The sequence below is a fragment of the Rhinoderma darwinii genome, chromosome 9, assembly GCF_050947455.1.
Source record: "Rhinoderma darwinii isolate aRhiDar2 chromosome 9, aRhiDar2.hap1, whole genome shotgun sequence".
NCBI classification, from domain to species: Eukaryota; Metazoa; Chordata; class Amphibia; order Anura; family Rhinodermatidae; genus Rhinoderma; species Rhinoderma darwinii.
Window position 1 is genome coordinate 69985652 of NC_134695.1, and position 19285 is coordinate 70004936.

General features: G+C 42.2%; 1 protein-coding gene and 1 long non-coding RNA gene across 5 annotated transcripts in view; one reads left to right on the forward strand and one right to left on the reverse strand.

The window, feature by feature from the left end:
* LOC142660961 (uncharacterized) overlaps positions 1-19285 on the forward strand; it is a 128918-nt gene that overhangs the window by 19002 nt on the left and 90631 nt on the right. For all 3 annotated transcript variants that reach the window (XR_012850596.1, XR_012850597.1, XR_012850595.1), the window contains exon 2: positions 3023-3105. This is a non-coding gene — a long non-coding RNA (uncharacterized LOC142660961). The remainder of the gene's footprint in view (positions 1-3022; positions 3106-19285) is intronic.
* LOC142660960 (uncharacterized) overlaps positions 1018-19285 on the reverse strand; it is a 45706-nt gene continuing 27438 nt past the window's right edge. Inside the window, exons 3-13 of one of the 2 annotated variants that reach the window (XM_075838075.1) lie at positions 17766-17897; positions 15932-16043; positions 14183-14301; positions 12884-12931; positions 12262-12291; positions 11474-11554; positions 9636-9655; positions 9122-9220; positions 6704-6844; positions 6480-6519; positions 1018-4764 (exon numbers count right to left, since the gene is read on the reverse strand). In XM_075838075.1, the coding sequence (XP_075694190.1) occupies positions 4478-4764; positions 6480-6519; positions 6704-6844; positions 9122-9220; positions 9636-9655; positions 11474-11554; positions 12262-12291; positions 12884-12931; positions 14183-14301; positions 15932-16043; positions 17766-17897 (1109 nt within the window). In that variant the 3' untranslated portion in view covers positions 1018-4477. Of the gene's footprint in view, positions 4765-6479; positions 6520-6703; positions 6845-9121; positions 9245-9635; positions 9656-11473; positions 11555-12261; positions 12292-12883; positions 12932-14182; positions 14302-15931; positions 16044-17765; positions 17898-19285 lie in introns of both variants that reach the window. The other variant, XM_075838073.1, reaches the window with a different exon arrangement.

Below are 19285 nucleotides of genomic sequence, written 5' to 3' on the forward strand. Positions count from 1 at the left end.
TATCACTTATCAAAAATGTATCTAATAAACAAACTTGCCTTATTGTTCATAACAACCAATCACAGCGCAGTTTGAGATGAAAGCTCAGCTCTGATTGGTTGCTATGAGCAACAAGGCAGATTTTTCTGTTAGCCCGTTTTGATAAATAAGAGCCATTAAAGAGGCTCTGTCACCAGATTTTGCAGCCCCTATCTGCTATTGCATGTGATCGGCGCTGCAATGTAGATTACAGTAACGTTTTTATTTTTAAAAAACGAGCATTTTTGGCCAAGTTATGACCATTTTTGTAGTAATGCAAATGAGGCTTGCAAAAGTCCAAGTGGGCGTGTTTAAAAGTAAAAGTCCAAGTGGGCGTGTATTATGTGCGTACATCGGGGCGTTTTTAATACTTTCACTAGCTGGGCGTTCTGATGAGAAGTATCATCCACTCCTCTTCAGAACGCCCAGCTTCTGGCAGATCACGCTGTGACGTCACTCACAGGTCCTGCATCGTGTCAGACGAGCGAGGACACATCGGCACCAGAGGCTACAGATGATTCTGCAGCAGCATCGGCGTTAGCAGGTAAGTAGCTACATGGACTTACCTGCAAACGCCGATGCTGCTGCAGAATCAACTGTAGCCTCTGGTGCCGATGTGTCCTCGCTCGTCTGACACGATGCAGGACCTGTGAGTGACGTCACAGCGTGATCTGCCAGAAGCTGGGCGTTGTGAAGAGAAGTGGATGATACTTCTCGTCAGAACGCCCAGCTAGTAAAAGTAGTAAACACGCCCCGATGTACGCACATAATACACGCCCAGTTGTACTTTTGCAAGCCTCATTTGCATAACTACAAAAATGGTCATAACTTGGCCAAAAATGCTAGTTTTTTAAAAATAAAAAAGTTACTGTAATCTACATTGCAGCGCCGATCACATGCAATAGCAGATAGGGGTTGCAAAATCTGGTGACAGAGCCTCTTTAACTCTTAGATCCCCAAAAGGAATTAATTCTGAAATAAAAACACATTCTGCTTGAGTTGAATTTAAATTTTGATTTTATTAAACAAAATAGGAAAAAACAAAATAGACGAATCACAGTGGATACCTACTGGACATCACCACATTTATGCAGATTATTGTCCAGAACGTTCTCAACAATTTGTGTGTTTCTACCAAATAGCAAAATATTAGACAAAATACAAAAACATTCAAAAGCTGAATTTAAATAAGAATGCAAATAAGTTCACTCTTCTCTTCCCATCCGCACCCGGCGATCAAAGCAGAAGACTTTGTTGCCCATAGCAACCTATCAGCCCAACGTTTAATTCTACAGGGCACCTCAGAAAATTTCAATCTGAATTCTGATTGGTTGCGATGTACATCCAGTCCGCTTCCTTCTGAGTCCCTGTGTGTGGTTATTCACACTTTTCCTTCATATAGAAATAATATACATTTCTGGACAGGATGAAGATCTGCGCAACTCAGGACTCTTAACGTGAAATATAAAAAAAAGATATATATTTTTTCATCACCTGATACAAAAACTTCCAGTAAAAGTTCTACAGGCTCCCTAAGGGTTAATACATTGCTCGTCCCCCCGTTATTTCTAACGGTTGACCCCGCTTACCAATGCTAGCTGCGATTAGTAGCTGACACATCGTCTCTGAATATGCCTTTCCCTTTAATTACAAGCGTCATTGACATAACTCCCAACAATTCCTGTGTTTTCGCGGGATTGGACCTAAAAGGAGGCGGAGCTTATACAAATCCTTTGCCGCAAATCAGGATTGAAATGTTGTAAGGTTTGGTCATTGACGCAAATTGAAACGGCACCAGAGAGAGGGAGCAAGATGGCCGCGTGGGCAAGGGTAACGTTTTTCTTTTTTTAACAGCGCACATCTAGAGGGGGCAGGGAGGATTGGGCAGTCAATCTCCCTGCTGGAGTTTCTCTATCATGTGCGATTTCCATTGTAAATCAAGAATTAAAAACTATAAATAGTAATAAATACATAAATTATAAAAGTTTTTAAATAATGTTCACAGAGTACAACAGCAGCACAACCACAATTTACATTCGGGCATCTCGGACTGATGCCCATACAGACAATGGTTTCAAAAATTGCACTTTATAATCTTCCTCTTACATTCATCCTGCGAAAACAAACGATAGTCGAGAGTCCGCGATTAATCAGGCAGCTAATCTGTGGACTGAGGAAGATACGTGGAGGACTTAACGAGATTTTGACCACCCTTAACGAGGAGCCTAATAATAATAATATGCATTTTTATTCTTTCATTAAATATCGTCCACAGCAATACGTTATGCTGCTTATCACGGACATACAATACAAACCGCCATTTTTAGTACATCAACGGTGGGCCGCCTCATTTCCCTGCCCGGCTCCTCTAGTACACGCCGGGTCAATAGAGGCAAGGAAGTAATACAAGACGGACAAAAACTTGCCCGATTTCAGCTCGGGTGGCAGGTCCTAATCTTTTCTTTATATATCGTATTCTGCTGCTTCCTATGTATATGAATCGTGTTGCCTTTTATTCCTCGTATATTTATTTAAAAAAAATAAGCTCTTGGATGGTTGCCTAGCAACAGCCAATGTGACAGCTGAGTGACCACTATGTTTGAGCTTAGATTTCACTGTAATGCGGTAGTCAACCAGGGAGCCGGGCTCCCAGCATCATACTTATCTATGACGCTCAGAGTCCCTGCCTCGCTGTGGGACAACTGTCCCGTACTGAAAACACGATTACACTAGCTTGGCTCCCTGCAGTGTGTTCGGTCCGGGAAATGCGGCTGACATATGAACCGTATATCACGGACCCAACGCCCTCGTGTGTAAGGCTCCTTAATGTAAATGACCTGTAGCAATCGTCGTCGTTTGACGATTTTCCCTTTAGGTCAACAGCAAGAAATAGGCGACTTTCCATTTTAAAAATCGTTTGCGTCCTATCGTAAAATTGCTGCACGTAAATGCTAATTGCTTTGGCACTCATAATCACAGCGTGTAAACCTTTTTGTCTCAACAGTGTCACGGCCCCAAGTGGACATTCATAAATATTTGCTTGGCTTCCTCCATTCTCTGTGTGTGAATCAAGGATGCACCTTAAAGGTACAGTACATCGTACTACAGAATGCACTAGTAATACATTCAGTGGTTGATCATTAAATGCTTGCTAACGTAGATATCAATAACGATAAACGGAATATTAATACATTTTCGTTCATTCGGCGAGCTTCATTCTGTCGCTTCAAAACATAGCCGTTGCAATTTAAAGGGGAAATGCAATGGTAGAAGTTTCACATGGCCCTGGTGACTGAGGAGGCCCCTCTGCCACATAAGACAGCACCAGTATTATAAATGGCACATGGTAGGCGCAGACCCTGATACAAATTATGTATTGCGGCCCAAGAACTTCAAGTTACCCCTCTGATTCCTATAGCTAATTGGTGGAGCTTTCCCCTTAATGTTTCAGTCCAGTATGAAAGCCGTGTTCTATACTTTTTTTTTTTTTCATCGACACACACAACTATACAATACATTGTACATATAGAACTATATCATTGCGTCTTAAAAAAATAATAATAATAGCCCCCTGAAACGTTTAGGGCATTTTCATATCACATTTCGGGTCACAAGAACCCTTTACGGCAGTCTGCTGTGCCACACGTAACCTGGCACAGGCTGCAAAACTAACAAGGTAAAGAATAGGGGAATTACATTGTGCAAAGTTGTATCCCTGCCATAAAGCTATACCCTTTTATCTATTGTAGCAAAATTGTTGTTTCCCTTTAAGCCCAGAATTAAAAACTGTAAAAAAGCAATATACAAAAAATGACATTGTATAAAATACTTAATCAATCCATGGCATCAAGAATAAACAATATAATAAAAATATATTGACAATACTTTACATTTAACCTCTTCTTATGTTTCCTGCCTGTGTTTCCCCTTATCATTGTCATGTATATTTGGCCCTACTGCCAGCCATATGTCGGGGTATTAATCCTCACCTTTTACAATAACTGGAGGTGAGGGGTTGAGCAATGGGTGACATAAGCAGGGGTGGAGCCTAAGACAATTAAGGGGTGTGGCTTCTTCAAGTTACAGCCCAGGCAATTTGAAATCATGGAAACCTGGGAAGAGGTATCAGGTCCAGAACTTTCAAAGTAAGACATCAATAAAGTTATGTGCAGTTTATACAGTCCTCTATATGAGGATACAATCGCTCTGAAATTTATAAACCACATATCATATAAACAATAGCGCTCATTTAGCGCCGCGCAGAAACAAATTGGGAGCAGGAGCAGTTACGGACTCCAGACCTCTTCCGGGACCTCCAAATTTATGTACCATTAAAAAGGAGGGACTTCAAATGAAAGGCCTTTTTTTGCTACTCAAGTAACCACCCATGTCGAGACAATACAAGGAACAGTGAGGGTTTCTGGTCGCACCATATGGAAATCCAAAATTGTGAGTTGCACTAATTCATTGGTATTTTTTCAGCTTTTAACCTATTTACAATATTTTCACAGCACCCCCCAAGTGCCATAATATTTAGCTCTTTAAGCACGGCTGTCATCGAGGTTTGTTTGCCCTTTTGTTGCCTCCATTGTTCGAGTAAATTATAGCTCTGTTCTTTGCAATTATTAGGATTATCTCTTAATATTTGATCGATCACCGTTTTCTTGAGATGCAGCTTTCTAACAAGCTGCAGGATGTTGTCCGGATGGATGCTGTCAATAACAATATAGAAAAAGCCCGTCCATTCTGACAAAAGACAAAAGCAAAATGTGGATTAAAGAACAAAAAAAAAAGTTAATTTTTATTTTTATTTTGACCCGTTAAAGGGTTTTTTCAGCCCCTAAAAATTCATGGCCTATCCTCAGATCAGCTGTTTTGAAGGGGCCGCAGCGCTGCTTCCCCTTCATTTCCCTTAGTGCTCACACTGTGAATCGGCGACACAGCTGCAGCGTCGGTTCACAGCACGGGATTATCCCATTGGAAGTCAATGGAAGAACAGGCTGCAATACCAGTGAATCGCCACTAGGGCCGTGTCGACGATTCACAGTGAGCAACTAGAAATGAAGAGGATGCAGCCCTCGTACGAGCGCTGCGGCCCCTTCAAAACAGCTGATCGGCGGGGGTCCCGACAGTCGGACCCCGACCCATCAGTGTTGATGGCCTATCATGAGGATAGGTCGTCAATTTTTAGTGTCTGGAAAACCCTTTTAATAACTTGACAGACATTTTTTTACTACAGATTCAATGACCACAATAACTTCTTGTTTTGTTATTTTTGTAGATATAGATACAGTTTAAAGGGCAACACCACCAATAATAAAATGTTGGCTCTGCGCCCCAAAAAACTGTTCAGTGGGTGAATTCTGTTTCGATACAATAAAATATTTACTTTTGCCTATCTGACGGGGTAACAGATTTCTGTCCCAGGCAGATGACGCAATCATTTCTCTGGGCCTGAGATGCAGTTGTCACAGTCCTGCTCCAGCTAAGCCCCGCCCAGGGTTGGAAAGCTTTTGTAGTGTGGTATGAAAGTAGTGCATCATGGGACCTAACTAACTAAAACTATAAAGTAGAGGTATTTACACCATTTTTTTTTACTACAATTTTCAAGCCCGATCCTTATCTTGATCTATAAGAGTGTCATCAATGTGAAGTAATGATTGGACTGGTGCTTTAATTTCTGTAGCTACGACAGTAAAAGTATAACATACACCTATGTGAAAGAGCCTTAAAGCGGACCTCCGGCCCGGGGACAACATTATAAATATGATGTGGTATATGGAGTAATATTACCTGGTGCCCTCTAGTTCTGCTCCTCTGCCGTGGATACACTGTTTTAGGGTCCCCTCTGTGCTGTCCCAAAATGTTGCAGTGCTTTAAGGACTACGAGTCTGAGACACTCCCACTGTTCTTTGAATGTCCAGAGCTGCTCACATGATCAGTTCTGTCCAATCCGTGAACAGAGGGAGTGTCCTAGACTCAATGGTGGATCCATGGCAGAGGAGCAGAACTGGAGGGCACCAGGTAATGTTACTCCATATACCCCATCATATTTATAATTTTGTCCAGAGACTGGAAGGTCGCTTTAAAGCACACCCGGTAAAAAGTAGGGCAGGTCATCCTCTTACCGGGCACTTTGTTGCCGAAATATCCTGGCCGCAATTATGTCACCTGACCGCACTGTGACTGGCCGATACCTACAGCGTCTGCTCTGTGGCCCGGAGGTCTCTTTCACACAGCAGACGTTGTAGGAATCGGCCGGTCACGTGACATAATTGCGGCCGGGATATTTTGGCAACAAAGCGACCGGTAAGAGGATGACCTGCCCTACCTTTTACCGGGTGTACTTTACAAACGGGGGGCCACAATAAAACAAAATCACTGGAGTGTCTCTTTAAGATGCTTCCAAGTGAGAGAGCTGCAGAATAACCACTATTTCATGCATATTATCCAATACTTACGCTGATCACACGGCTGCGGCTCGCTACAGATTTTGCAGTGCTGCAAATAAAAAAAAATATTTGTATTATTGTTTATGAATAGTAGGCAGATCGTGTATATACCCTGAGCAGTGGTCTATAACCTGTGGCTCTCCAGCTGTTGCAAAACTACAACTCCCAGCATGGCTGTAAACCACAACCAAAATAACAAATATGATGAAAGTATAAACACATGTATAACTTACTGCCCCCAGCTGTGCGCTTTCTTCTTCATCCACATCGCCCCCTACAGGTTCAGCAACTTGGTCCCCCCCAGGTTGACTCTGAGCTCCCGGCACGTAGGCCACTACCATCTGATTATTCTGTTTCTCACACTTGGGAACCTCCTGAAAAGGTAAAAACATAAATAACATCAGGATAATTGGGAGACGTAGCCCTGGAGGCAGCAGCGCACGGGGGACCCTGTGGGTTATAAGGGCCGCAAACGGATGATCCTTTATATTGATTCCCGAGCATTTATAGCAGCGGTAAAGCTCAATGTTTCCCAATGCAAAATCTTTACCAGGGCCCCTCAACCATTATGCCAGTTGCGCACGACCAATGTGCCACTCGGGCCATTTTTACTGGCATTCGAGTGGCATCCGATAGTCTTCACGGATCCATTCAATTTAGCGGGTGAATCGGGTCCTTGCAAACTGACCCTACTATACAATAGACTACCTCTACAAGCTGCACAGACTTTCCTTCATGCTGCAGGGAACGCACACTAGGACTCCATTGGCCTCCACTGAGTGAGCCTTTCCCCCCTACAATCTGGATTGTCACTCATGGTAAATAAGCGTTGGAGATTTTGCAGATAAAGGGGTTGTCCGCTTTCTAAAACCCATTTTAATATAACCTATGAGGCTGTCCTGAATTAATAGAGCAGTCCCTACTTTACCCCTTACCATGCATATATGTCAAGGGCGGAAGGCCATTCGACTACTGTGCCGGTGCCATTAGCCGTGAATGTCCGCTAATAGATGCTTATATACAGTAGATAAGCGGTTTGAACGACTGAGATTGGAGTTTATCCCCAAAAATTTACAAAAGTTAATGAATAAATTATATTTTCCCTAAAATGCTACCTCATATAGCTATATTGACGGCTCACGGATGGTGGGGGTGCAAAAAATGTAAAAAATTGCGAAGAAGGCGGCATTGTTAAAGGTATTTTCTCACTTTAGGCGTTTGTGGCATATCCATAGCCGTTCTCAGTATAGGTGCGGGTTTACCAGATCTGGGACCCGCATCTATCAGACATTTATGACATATCTTGTGGATATACCATAAATGCCTAAGATGGAAATGCCCCTTTAAGGGTCTCAATAACCGCCATTTTTAACCAGAGGAGAAAGCAGCAAGAGAGACCGTCTCGCTCTCTGTAGGACCTGGCCAGTCCATGCGAATGTGAACCATGTAATGCTCCGTTTCCCCTGTAGAGGTGCTACATTACTTCACTGCCCTAGACCACCAGGGATGTTACCATTAAACTCCACTGCGCAAGATCACAAGGAATGTTAACATTTGCTCTTCTATTCCCCAGCCCACCAGAGATGTTCCCATTAACTCCTTCACTGCCTGAGCCCACCAGATATGTTCTCATTAACTCCTTCACTGCCTGAGCCTACCAGAGAAGTTCCCATTAACCCCTTCACTGCCTGAGCCCGCCAGAGATGTTCCCATTAACTCCTTCACTGCCTGAGCCTGCCAGAGATGTTCCCATTAACCCCTTCACTGCCTGAGCCCGCCGTATATGGGCTGTTGTGTTATACAGCCTGGAACACACATGCGCCGTCCCTGCTGTTCTCCCGCTGGACAAGCGTGAGAACAGCAGGGACGGCGCATGTGTGTTCCTGGCTGTATAACAACAGCCCATACCCATCAAGTCACTAGTGACGTGTCGTATATCAGGCAGAAACTTTTAACAGTTTGATCACGTGATCGGTCCAGAGCTGGTAAACACAGCGGGCAAAGAGTGATGTCACCAGTCATGTGCCCCATGGCAGCATCCGGAAACGGGGCCATTTTGATACAATAAGTGCATTACAAATGTAATCACATTCCTGGATTAAAACCACTGACACATAAAAGTTTTATCTCGGGAAAACCCCTTTAACCCTTTCACTGCCCTAGACCACCAGGGTTTTCACTATAAACGACTTCTCTGCCCTAGGTATGTTAACATTAACCACTTCTTTGCCCTAGCCCACCAGAGATGTTCCCATTAACCTCCTTCACTGTCCTAGACTACCAGGGATGTAACGAATAACTGCAAAAAAAATGAAGACTATCTATTTTCAAGAGAGATAACAGCAAAAACGGAACCCGGCACAGTCAATATTCATTTAAGTTGCAGGTTGGCGCTAGGGGGCCCACACGCTGTTTTTGCACAGGGGCCCTCATTTGCCTGTGTCTGCCCCTGATATAAGGGAATATATTCTGGGAGCTGAGTTTCTAGCGCGTGCTTTCCCTGTCGCTGAGGACCATGTGTTATTACGGTCAGGCGAGCTTTATCTTTCCTTCCTTCCTCACCACCATCTGTACAGGAACAGATAGGATGGGGCGTCTGGATCAGGCACATGACACACGTAACAATAAGAAGTTCTGCACGGGAAACATACAGGAGTTATGAGCCGCCGGCGCTCCAGGCACGGTTCCTTTTCCTCGGGGGGGTTTCCTTCAGTTCGGACGGAGTCTAGTGAAGTGGTTTCACTGTTATTCTGAGAGATTCCAATGAGAGAATTCTGTATTAAAATAAACAGGATACAAAATAACAAGAAAAGTGGATAGAGTGTCACATGACGACCCCGAATGTGTGACCCCCATAACACCACATGACCGGCACCCATTAAAGAGACACTAACCTCCCTGATCATGTCTAGCACATGGCAATCCATACTCTTTATCCCATTGCACAATCTATATGGGAAAACCTATGTGACACTCTGTGTACAGCGCCGCAGAATATGTTGGTGCTGTATAAGCAATGGGAAATGAATGGAGAAACTGCCTCCCTTTTAATTTCCATAATAGAAATGTAGGAGATAATATTATAGGATGTACTATGTGTGTGCTGGGGATGAGGGTTTTTTGGAGTATTTAGTTAAGAGATAATAATAAATATTTGCTGCTCACCTTATTATCTTTACCCTTTCCTGAAAGAAAACAAATACAAATGGGTAAGACTTTACCATCCAGGTAGTAAGAAACCACCTTTATATATAAAAAAAAGAAGCGCTAGTTAGTGCGACACAGGCTGTCACCGACCGTGCTGTCTGCTTTGTCCTCCCTAACCAGCACTTTTTAACCTTTTGTATGCCACAAGTGATTTTTCTACTGGATGGTGAGTGACGCTTTTAAATCTCTCACTACAATATTTATATATAAATCATTCTATAATAAACATCTATCTATCTATCTATCTATCTCATATCTATCTATCTATCTATCTATCTATCTATCTATCTATCTATCTATCTATCTATCTATCTATCTATCTATCTATCTATCTATCTATCTATCTATCTCATATCTATCTATCTATCTATCTCATATCTATCTATCTATCTATCTATCTCATATCTATCTATCTATCTATCTCATATCTATCTATCTATCTATCTCATATCTATCTATCTCATATCTATCTATCTATCTATCTATCTATCTATCTATCTATCTATCTATCTATCTATCTATCTATCTATCTATCTATCTATCTATCTATCTATCTATCTATCTATCTATCTCATATCTATCTATCTATCTATCTCATATCTATCTATCTATCTATCTATCTATCTAATATCTATCTATCTATCTATCTATCTATCTATCTATCTATCTATCTATCTATCTATCTATCTATCTATCTATCTATCTATCTATCTATCTATCTATCTATCTATCTATCTATCTCATATCTATCTATCTCATATCTATCTATCTCATATCTATCTATCTCATATCTATCTATCTCATATCTATCTATCTATCTATCTATCTATCTATCTATCTATCTATCTATCTATCTATCTATCTATCTATCTATCTATCTATCTATCTCATATCTATCTATCTCATATCTATCTATCTATCTCATATCTATCTCATATCTATCTCTCTATCTATCTATCTATCTATCTATCTATCTATCTAATATCTATCTATCTAATATCTATCTATCTAATATCTATCTATCTATCTCATATCTATCTATCTATCTATCTCATATCTATCTATCTATCTATCTCATATCTATCTATCTATCTATCTCATATCTATCTATCTATCTATCTATCTATCTATCTATCTATCTATCTCATATCTATCTATCTATCTATCTCATATCTATCTATCTATCTATCTCATATCTATCTATCTATCTATCTATCTATCTATCTATCTATCTATCTATCTATCTATCTATCTATCTATCTATCTATCTCATTATCTATCTATCTATCTATCTATCTATCTATCTATCTATCTATCTATCTATCTAATATCTATCTATCTAATATCTATCTATCTAATATCTATCTATCTAATATCTATCTATCTAATATCTATCTATCTATCTATCTATCTATCTATCTATCTATCTATCTATCTATCTATCTATCTATCTATCTATCCCATATCTATCTATCTATCTCATATCTATCTATCTATCTCATATCTATCTATCTATCTATCTATCTATCTATCTATCTATCTATCTATCTATCTATCTATCTATCTATCTATCTATCTATCTATCTATCTATCTCATATCTATTTTTCTGTCTCTAATATTTATCTAATATCTATCTATATATCTCTTATCGATGTATTTATCTAATATCTATTCATCTCATATCTATGTCTCTAATGTCTATAAAAAATTTTGTGTCGAGCAGAGACAATACATTATGTCAGAGAGAGAGTTTTCTGGTGGGAAACAGTAACTAATACAATTAACCCGGTCTTACTTTTCCAAATAACGTATCCGACAATGATGATTATGATGACTAGGACGACAGCAAGCACTATGAACAGCCATAAATATTTGTCTATAAAATGGAAAAGAAGAAAATAGTTTATTTCGTATTACACAGAGAATATTTGGTCACAACAGAGTTTATAGTCCAATTCATAGCATAGTATTTAGGATTAAATTAACAATTTACAGACTGTGGGATGTCACAAGAGCAAGATGCCATCTCCTCGGGGGGTGACCTGCTTATGCTTATTTCACATATAATCTACATATTACATACAGATAATATTCCTAAATATTTTGTCTGCTTACTGGATAGGAAAATGCTTAAAAAACAATCCGATAATGCTCTTTAGTTGTTTATGCCTCCCTTACACTGGGCGATTATCGGGCAGATCATTAGTTCATAGAACGCTCAATCATCTGCCGGTCGTATTGTTTTAAAAAAGTAAAATATTATCGCTGTCGGCAGCGCATCTTGGTGTAAACCGGGAGACGCGCTGCCAACGTGATAATAATGTATGGAGACAAGGGATCGCAGTAATGACCGCTCGTCCCCATCCATAGCTCCGTGTGACAGGAGCAAACGAGCGCCGATCAACCATGTCTCGTGGATCAGCGCTCACTGCATCGGCCGAATATCGGCAGGTGTGAAAGGCCCTTAAAGCTGAATACAACATTTCGATCGCCACCCTCCCCCTCTGACAGAAGACCTTCATCTCATCTTTAGAGATTACAATCCACAAGATCTACTTTAATCATTTGATCCTCTTTACTCACCTTCTTTGGATCCTTCTGAGTCATTTGGCACTAAAAACAAAAAAAAAGTACAATCAAGAGTAAGCCTGAAAAAATACCAACATAAAAGAGGTCAAAACTCCTATGCCGCCCCCTGCCCCTACTCCCAGCTATCACTTGATCCTGACATTACGTACAGTCAGGTGTGTGTGTGTGTGTATGTTTTATTATGTGTGATCATATCGATCGATCGATCGATCGATCGATCGTAGCAGAAAACCAGGAGGTTTCTGACTTTAGATGTGAATGAAATTTCACCTTAAAATCCCCGGTTTAAAATCTTTATTAAATGTTGAGTAACTTTCCTGATGTTTTCTTCTCCAGTCGCATCTAAAGCTGCATTCTAAACTCTGCTGGTTTTCTATTTATCGAACAACAGTACATTGTGGCAACTTAGATGCCAGGTTAGCTGCTAGGTCACATGTCTGAGGGGGTGGAAATAAATGATGGTCTTTTTTTCAAGGTCTTTGAGAGCAGCTTTGGATGTGAATGGAAAAAATTACATGGAGTAACTTAAACTCCTACATACATTCTGCAGGGCCTTGAGCTTTACAACTTCCAATCCCAAAGATTTTATGCCTGCCATTGTCCTCTCTTCACTTACCTTCTTTGAGTCCATTTACATCATCGGGTGATTCGTTTAGCATCGGCACTAAAAAAAAAAAAATGTCGATTAAAAAAACTGATATTAATATAAAGAAAGAACAAAAATAGTAAAACAAGGTGTCACCAGCACTTTTTCTCTTGGTATGAAAAGATGGTGCGGATGCCCGACCCAGTGCTGTGAAGTATAAAGTGCATAACTTTTTTACATTGTGTGTGGGGTTTGTTAGATTGGAGGATGTCAGGAAACACGGCAGTAAACCACGTATCATGTGACTGTACTGTACCTTAAACTTGGGGAGGCACTTATTTAAGACCAGTGTGAGACAACTGGGGGTACCAGTGGGAGACAACCGGGTGTACCAGTCTGAGACAACCGGGGGTACCAGTGGCAGACAACCGGGGGTACCAGTGGCAGACAACCGGGGGTACCAGTGGCAGACAACCGGGGGTACCAGTGGCAGACAACCGGGGGTACCAGTGGCAGACAACCGGGGGTACCAGTGGCAGACAACCGGGTTTTACCAGTGAGAGACAACCAGGGGTACCAGTGTGAGACACTCGGCGGTACCAGTGTGGGACACTCGGCGGTACCAGTGTGGGACACTCGGGGGTACCAGCTTGAGACACTCGGGGGTACCAGCGTGAGACACTCGGGGGTACCAGTGTGAGACACTCGGGGTTACCAGCGTGAGACACTCGGGGTTACCAGCGTGAGACACTCGGGGGTACTAGTGTGAGACACCCGGCGGTGAGACACCTGGGGTAGTAATATAAGACACATAGGGTATTAATTAGATTATATAGAAGTCTAATGTGAATACCACTGTGAGACACATGGGGCACTAATGTGAAACATGGGGGTATTTATGTGACAAATGGCGATAGTAATGTGAGACACAAGGGGTAGTAAGAGACACATTGGGAGAATGGGGGTATCTTTTTTTTACTCTGCTATTTAGTTTATCCTACAGATGTGCCTACTTGGTTTGTACTATAGATGTTTGCCCACATTTGACAGAATAATTCTCTTCTCTCTAACTGCTCGGCTCACCAGCTACAAAGAGGGAACATTGGCAATGGTGCCGGCATATAATTATTTTTTTGACTAATCCAAGAGATCTTTGTCAATGACAATCCCTTTCTTGGAATGATTTGTTACACATACATTAATTGCCTTCCTATTACATCAGACATTGCACCAACATCCTGGATACTAAACTTTTGGATAAAGAAGCAGAATCCGTACAAGTTACCCCAGAATAACATGAGCAAGGTAGAACATAAAGTGAGACAGTACCAGTCTGCCCGTTCTTCAGGTTGGCTTTGGTTGAGGTAGGTTCTGGTGCGGAGACGTCTTCACAAACTGTGTCTGTGGTCGAGGTACATAGTTGCTTGATGCGTTGGCCTTCACCACACCTTAGCAGAAATACAAGTCCTGGTTATTAATAAGGTCAGGCCGACGCACGTACAAGGTAGATATATAGATATAATTTGTATATAGTGACTAAACTGTAACGGCTAGGAATATAATAATACTGTAATGATGGGGTTAGGGAAACAGACAAGTGAGCCCTAATCTACCCGCCACTCAGTCCCTGCCTACTTGCAACGACCCGCCCTAGGCGACGGGGTACAACTTGGCGACGGTCCCTACGCTCAATAAGTGCACGACAGACAAACAGACAAGGGTACAAAGAAGCTAAGGGAAATGGGGCAGTTGCCCACGTCAACACCGTGAGCAACAAGAGTGGTGAACGAACCGAGTCAAACCAGGAGTGTACGAGGTACCAAACGCAGAGCAGGAGAGTAGTGAACAAGCCGAGTCAAACCAGGAGTGTACGAGGTACCAAATGCAGAGCAGGAGAGTAGTCAGTAAGCCAGTGTCAGTATGAAGCAGGGACAAATAGTTCAAGAAGCTGCAGCAGGGCCAGGAAACCAAACGAGAAGAATCACAAGCAAGGAGGAACAGGAAAGGCAGGTATAAATAGACAGAGGGCGGGAGCTAGCTCCGTCTGGCCAGGCTGTGATAGGCTCTCCCACTCCTAAGCCTGCCATCCTGAGTGGTGGAAGATGGAGTCAGTCTCACAGACATAGAAGCAGGTGCAGACTGATTACCTATGGGCGTTGACACAGAAGCTGTGCCTGGCAGATCCTTTACAAATACATTTTACTCAGGGAGGGCCTTATGTTAGATGGTGACCTGTGCTGGTCCTTCTGTTGGGGCCACCTCCATATATAATTATAAGTGCCATACAGTATGTTTCCGAAATAAATGTGCCATATGCTGTCTAAGTAACAATATCATATAGTCACCTAAAAAACAATGCTGTGCAGTGCCACCGCCACCATAAAGCGCACAAATAATATACTGCAAAATGCCTAAGTAGCAGTGCCACACAATGAAAATACCAACATACAGTAATGAAATAATACCAACATGCAGTGCCATTCACTAAGTAACAGTTCTATATAATATCTAAGTTAAACTTGTATACAGGTAACATTGAGATTGGTGATGGACGCATATATTGGCAGCCAAGCTATCTATGGCGCCCCCTTCAGCTGGGTAAACTAATGTGGCTTGGGTTGAGTATTGCTGCAGTGTTTTAGACTGGGCGATTATCGGGCAGATCATTAGTTTATAGAACGCTCGATGCCAATAATTGTCCTGTGTAAACAGGGGAACGATCAGCAGATGAACGATCAAACGTTCAATCATCTGCCGGTCGTTTAGTTTTAAAAAAGTAAAATATCATCGCTGTCGGCAGCACATCTTGGTGTGTAAACCAGGAGACGCGCTGCCAACGTGATGATAATGGATGAGGATGAGCGATCGGAGTGACGACCGCTTGTCCCCATCCATAGCTCAGTGCGTCATGAGAAAACAAGCGTCGATCAACGATGTCTCGTTGATCGGCGCTCGCTGCACCAGCTGAAAATCAGCAGGTTTAAAAGGCCCTTTAGGGACATGATACAATGTATCATATCTGGCTGCCCTGTCGCCACCTCTCGTGGTTTTATAATTTTAAAGAATGTAACACAATACCTTGAACACCGGTTACAGATTTCACAGGGTTCGTCAGGACTACAATAATAGCCGGGTTTGCATTGACATATGGCATTGAGTTTCGGGGTACAATTTCGCATGAGGACTTGATCTGCAACAAAGAAAGATAGTAATCATGTGAGCAATATGTATTCAGTGATCTGTTCTAAATTTCTCAGGGAGCTGAGACTCAGGAACATTTATTTTATATGTCGCTGACTGAATTGCATTGAATGGAAACCCTAAGAGGAGGAGGAGCTTGTAGAGCTTAGTGCACTTGTGGGCTGGGCCAACATCCGCACCAGGCATCCCAAGGCAGATGGCTGAGCCCACTGGGCTTGGGGAGTACCATAGCAATATGGGTAGACATTCTCTTCCTTTGTCAATCCGAATGTGGGGCCCTTGGTCATCCAAGGGCCCATCAACACCTAGAGCTATCCTTTTTGTGGACTACCTCAGTGTAGTAGAGTGCCTTCCACTTGTGTACTGGGATATGACTATAGGAGTAAAAAAGAAAAGACTGATGGAAGTCATGTTTCTGTCTACTTGTGTGACCGGGTGACTTAAGACCATTTTCCTTAGTCTCTAACATGGCTACCAATGACTGCACATTTCTGTCCCCAGTTAATTTAGGGAGAGCAGCTCTGGAGCACAAACTGTTGCGGACTAAGAGAAGAAAAACGTTCATTATTACTTGTACGTTGTTTTTTTTTATAATTGGACAGATCACAGCTTTCTCCCTAATTTATAGTCCATATGGCTACAAGTTGATGTTTACCTTTTTTGCCTCTAAGTTGAAAAGAAGGAATACTGGGCAATATTCAGTTTTGGTATTGGTGGGTGGAAGTAGCTAACATCTCCCCGTATTTTGGTATAGAAATCAATATCCAGTATCTGGACCTCTTGGGATCAGCTTAAAGGAAGGGTGTTGCGAAAAAAAAATGTTTTATATCAATTTGCTTTTAGTGTTTTATAAAAAAATTTTTATTTATTTGTGTGTTTGTGTTTTAGTTTTTTATTTTTGAACTTTTTCTTGTCTATGGGGGCTGCCATTTTTTTTTCATCTCTGTATGTGTCGATTAACGACACAAACAGACATGGAATACGGCACATACAGCCCCATAGTGAAAGCGAACGGGACCCGTTCCATTCACTATTCTGTACGCCGTCTGTGTGGGAACGGCGCATGCGCCGCTCCCACACAGTCCAAATGGAAGGTCTTCGGCCGAGCAACGTCCGGCGCCATTTTCTTGTGGACCGGAAGCCGCGGCCGGACCATAAGAGTACTACTTCCGGTCACGGCTTCTGGACTTGTGTTCTAATGCAAGCACTTGGAGCGGAGGGAGCAGACGCAGCGGACAGACCGGAGGGAGCGGCGGCGGCAGGAGCAGGTAAGTTAGGTCTGTGTATGTACGTGTTTTAGTGTGTGATTTCTACTGTATGTAAACCTACTACACTGTGTGTTTGCTCAAAAAATGGCGGCACACAGTGTAGGAGGTTTGAACGTTCAATCCCCTCCTTTCTCCTGGCATTAGCCAGAATAAGGCAGGGGGGATTCTGTGAGCTCACTAGAGCGTGTCTTCTCAAATTTTGCAGCATAAAGCAATGTGGTTGCTTTACCACATGCCAATGCTGCAATTTTGGGAATTGCTCCATCTAGTGACCAGCACTGGGAAATGTTATAAATTAGAATCTAATTTATAATATTTCCTGACTCGTGAAAAAATTAGAACAATGTTTAATCACTTATACACTAATTGTTTAACTAGAAAAAATAAAATAAAAATTATAGCGACACATTCCCTTTAAAAGACTCAGGCTACAAGTACATTACCATCTTTACAGACGAGACAAGCTAAACAGGTTTCCATTCCATTGGGGCCGGCAGTAAAATCTTTCCCTAGAGTGCAATCTTCACATTCTCCACGTGCGTGGTTCACAGTACAATGCACAGAGACCCGTTTTCCTGGTACGAGAGATAATAGTCAATGAATAAAGATTAGATTACTCCACGTGAAGAGTGTTACAGTAAAATTCCTCAGGCCAATTCTCTACCCTTTGATAATGTATATTACCTCTGGAGTGGGGACTCCTGCACAGGTTCTAGCCACCCAGGTGCAAAGGGGATGGGACTATTCAGTGCCAGGCCCCCTCTATCGATGCGCACCTAGCATGATCTACCCCTATCATACTTTTTTTTTTTTTTAACCTTTTTATTGAACATTTTTCCAAACAATTACGTTTGAGGGGGAAACAGAAGGAAAGAAGGGGAACAATGTAATACCATCAATAGTCCAGAGGATCATTGAAATTTCCATTAAACCCCAATTAATCATCACCAAATGTTGACCTAACTGGTCGAGCATAGTAAACAGATGAGAGGGGGGGAGGCGGGGACAGGGGAGAAGGAGAGGGGGGGAAAAAAAGAAAAGAAATGAAAACAAAATAACTCTCATTTTTATCTCGCTGTGCTTATAAAGGAAACAATGCATATGCAACACTCACATGAAATTGTAGGCAATTCCCCACCCCATTGAATAAAAAAAAAAAAAGAGAAACATAAATCGGGGATGGAGGCGCCCATAGGACCAGCCCATCGCACACATCCACCCCAACAGAACCCATTGTATCTATACAGGGACAGTGGAGAAATAAGAAGGACATGAAGAAGGAGCATGGCTCTCGCCCACACCAGAAAACCACCAGGATCCTGACCATATCTTACACGGGTGCGTTCCCCAGGAGCACCTGTTCGTGGAACCAGACCGTTGGTTCAAAGCATTTCCGTATTTGTATGTTTTGCGGGAGTAATGCAATAAATGTTTCCGATGTCTCAAAAAACTGTTGGACCTGTAATTCCTTATGGAGAGAGGCCTCTACCCAGTCCATTTTCAATAGATAGGATAATTTATCCAAGAATAATTTGAAAGGTGGGGGCTGATTATCAAGCCAGGTTTGTAATATGGCTTTCGTCCCCGCCGCCACATAATGCAACAGTTTGTGCCCCGGGGGAACACCCGTGAACTTCAGGGTCCATGTACCCAAACACCGCCCACAGTATCGTATCGGGGACAAAATTTGTGAGGTGAGTAGTAGTGAATGTGCGTATGCGAGACCAAAATGTACGAATGTGCGGACACGACCACAAACAATGGTAGAGATTGGCTGCCGGAGCCCGACATCTGAGGCAACACGATGTGTAGATACCAATTTTATACCCCACACTTGGAGTCAAATACGACCTGTGGGCAATCTTAAAGGGATCCTGTCATCAACATCTTACCTGTTAATAAACTAGCCTGACCCCTCAATGGCCGCAGCTGTCCAGAGTTCGTTCCTGGTCTCTTCTTTCCT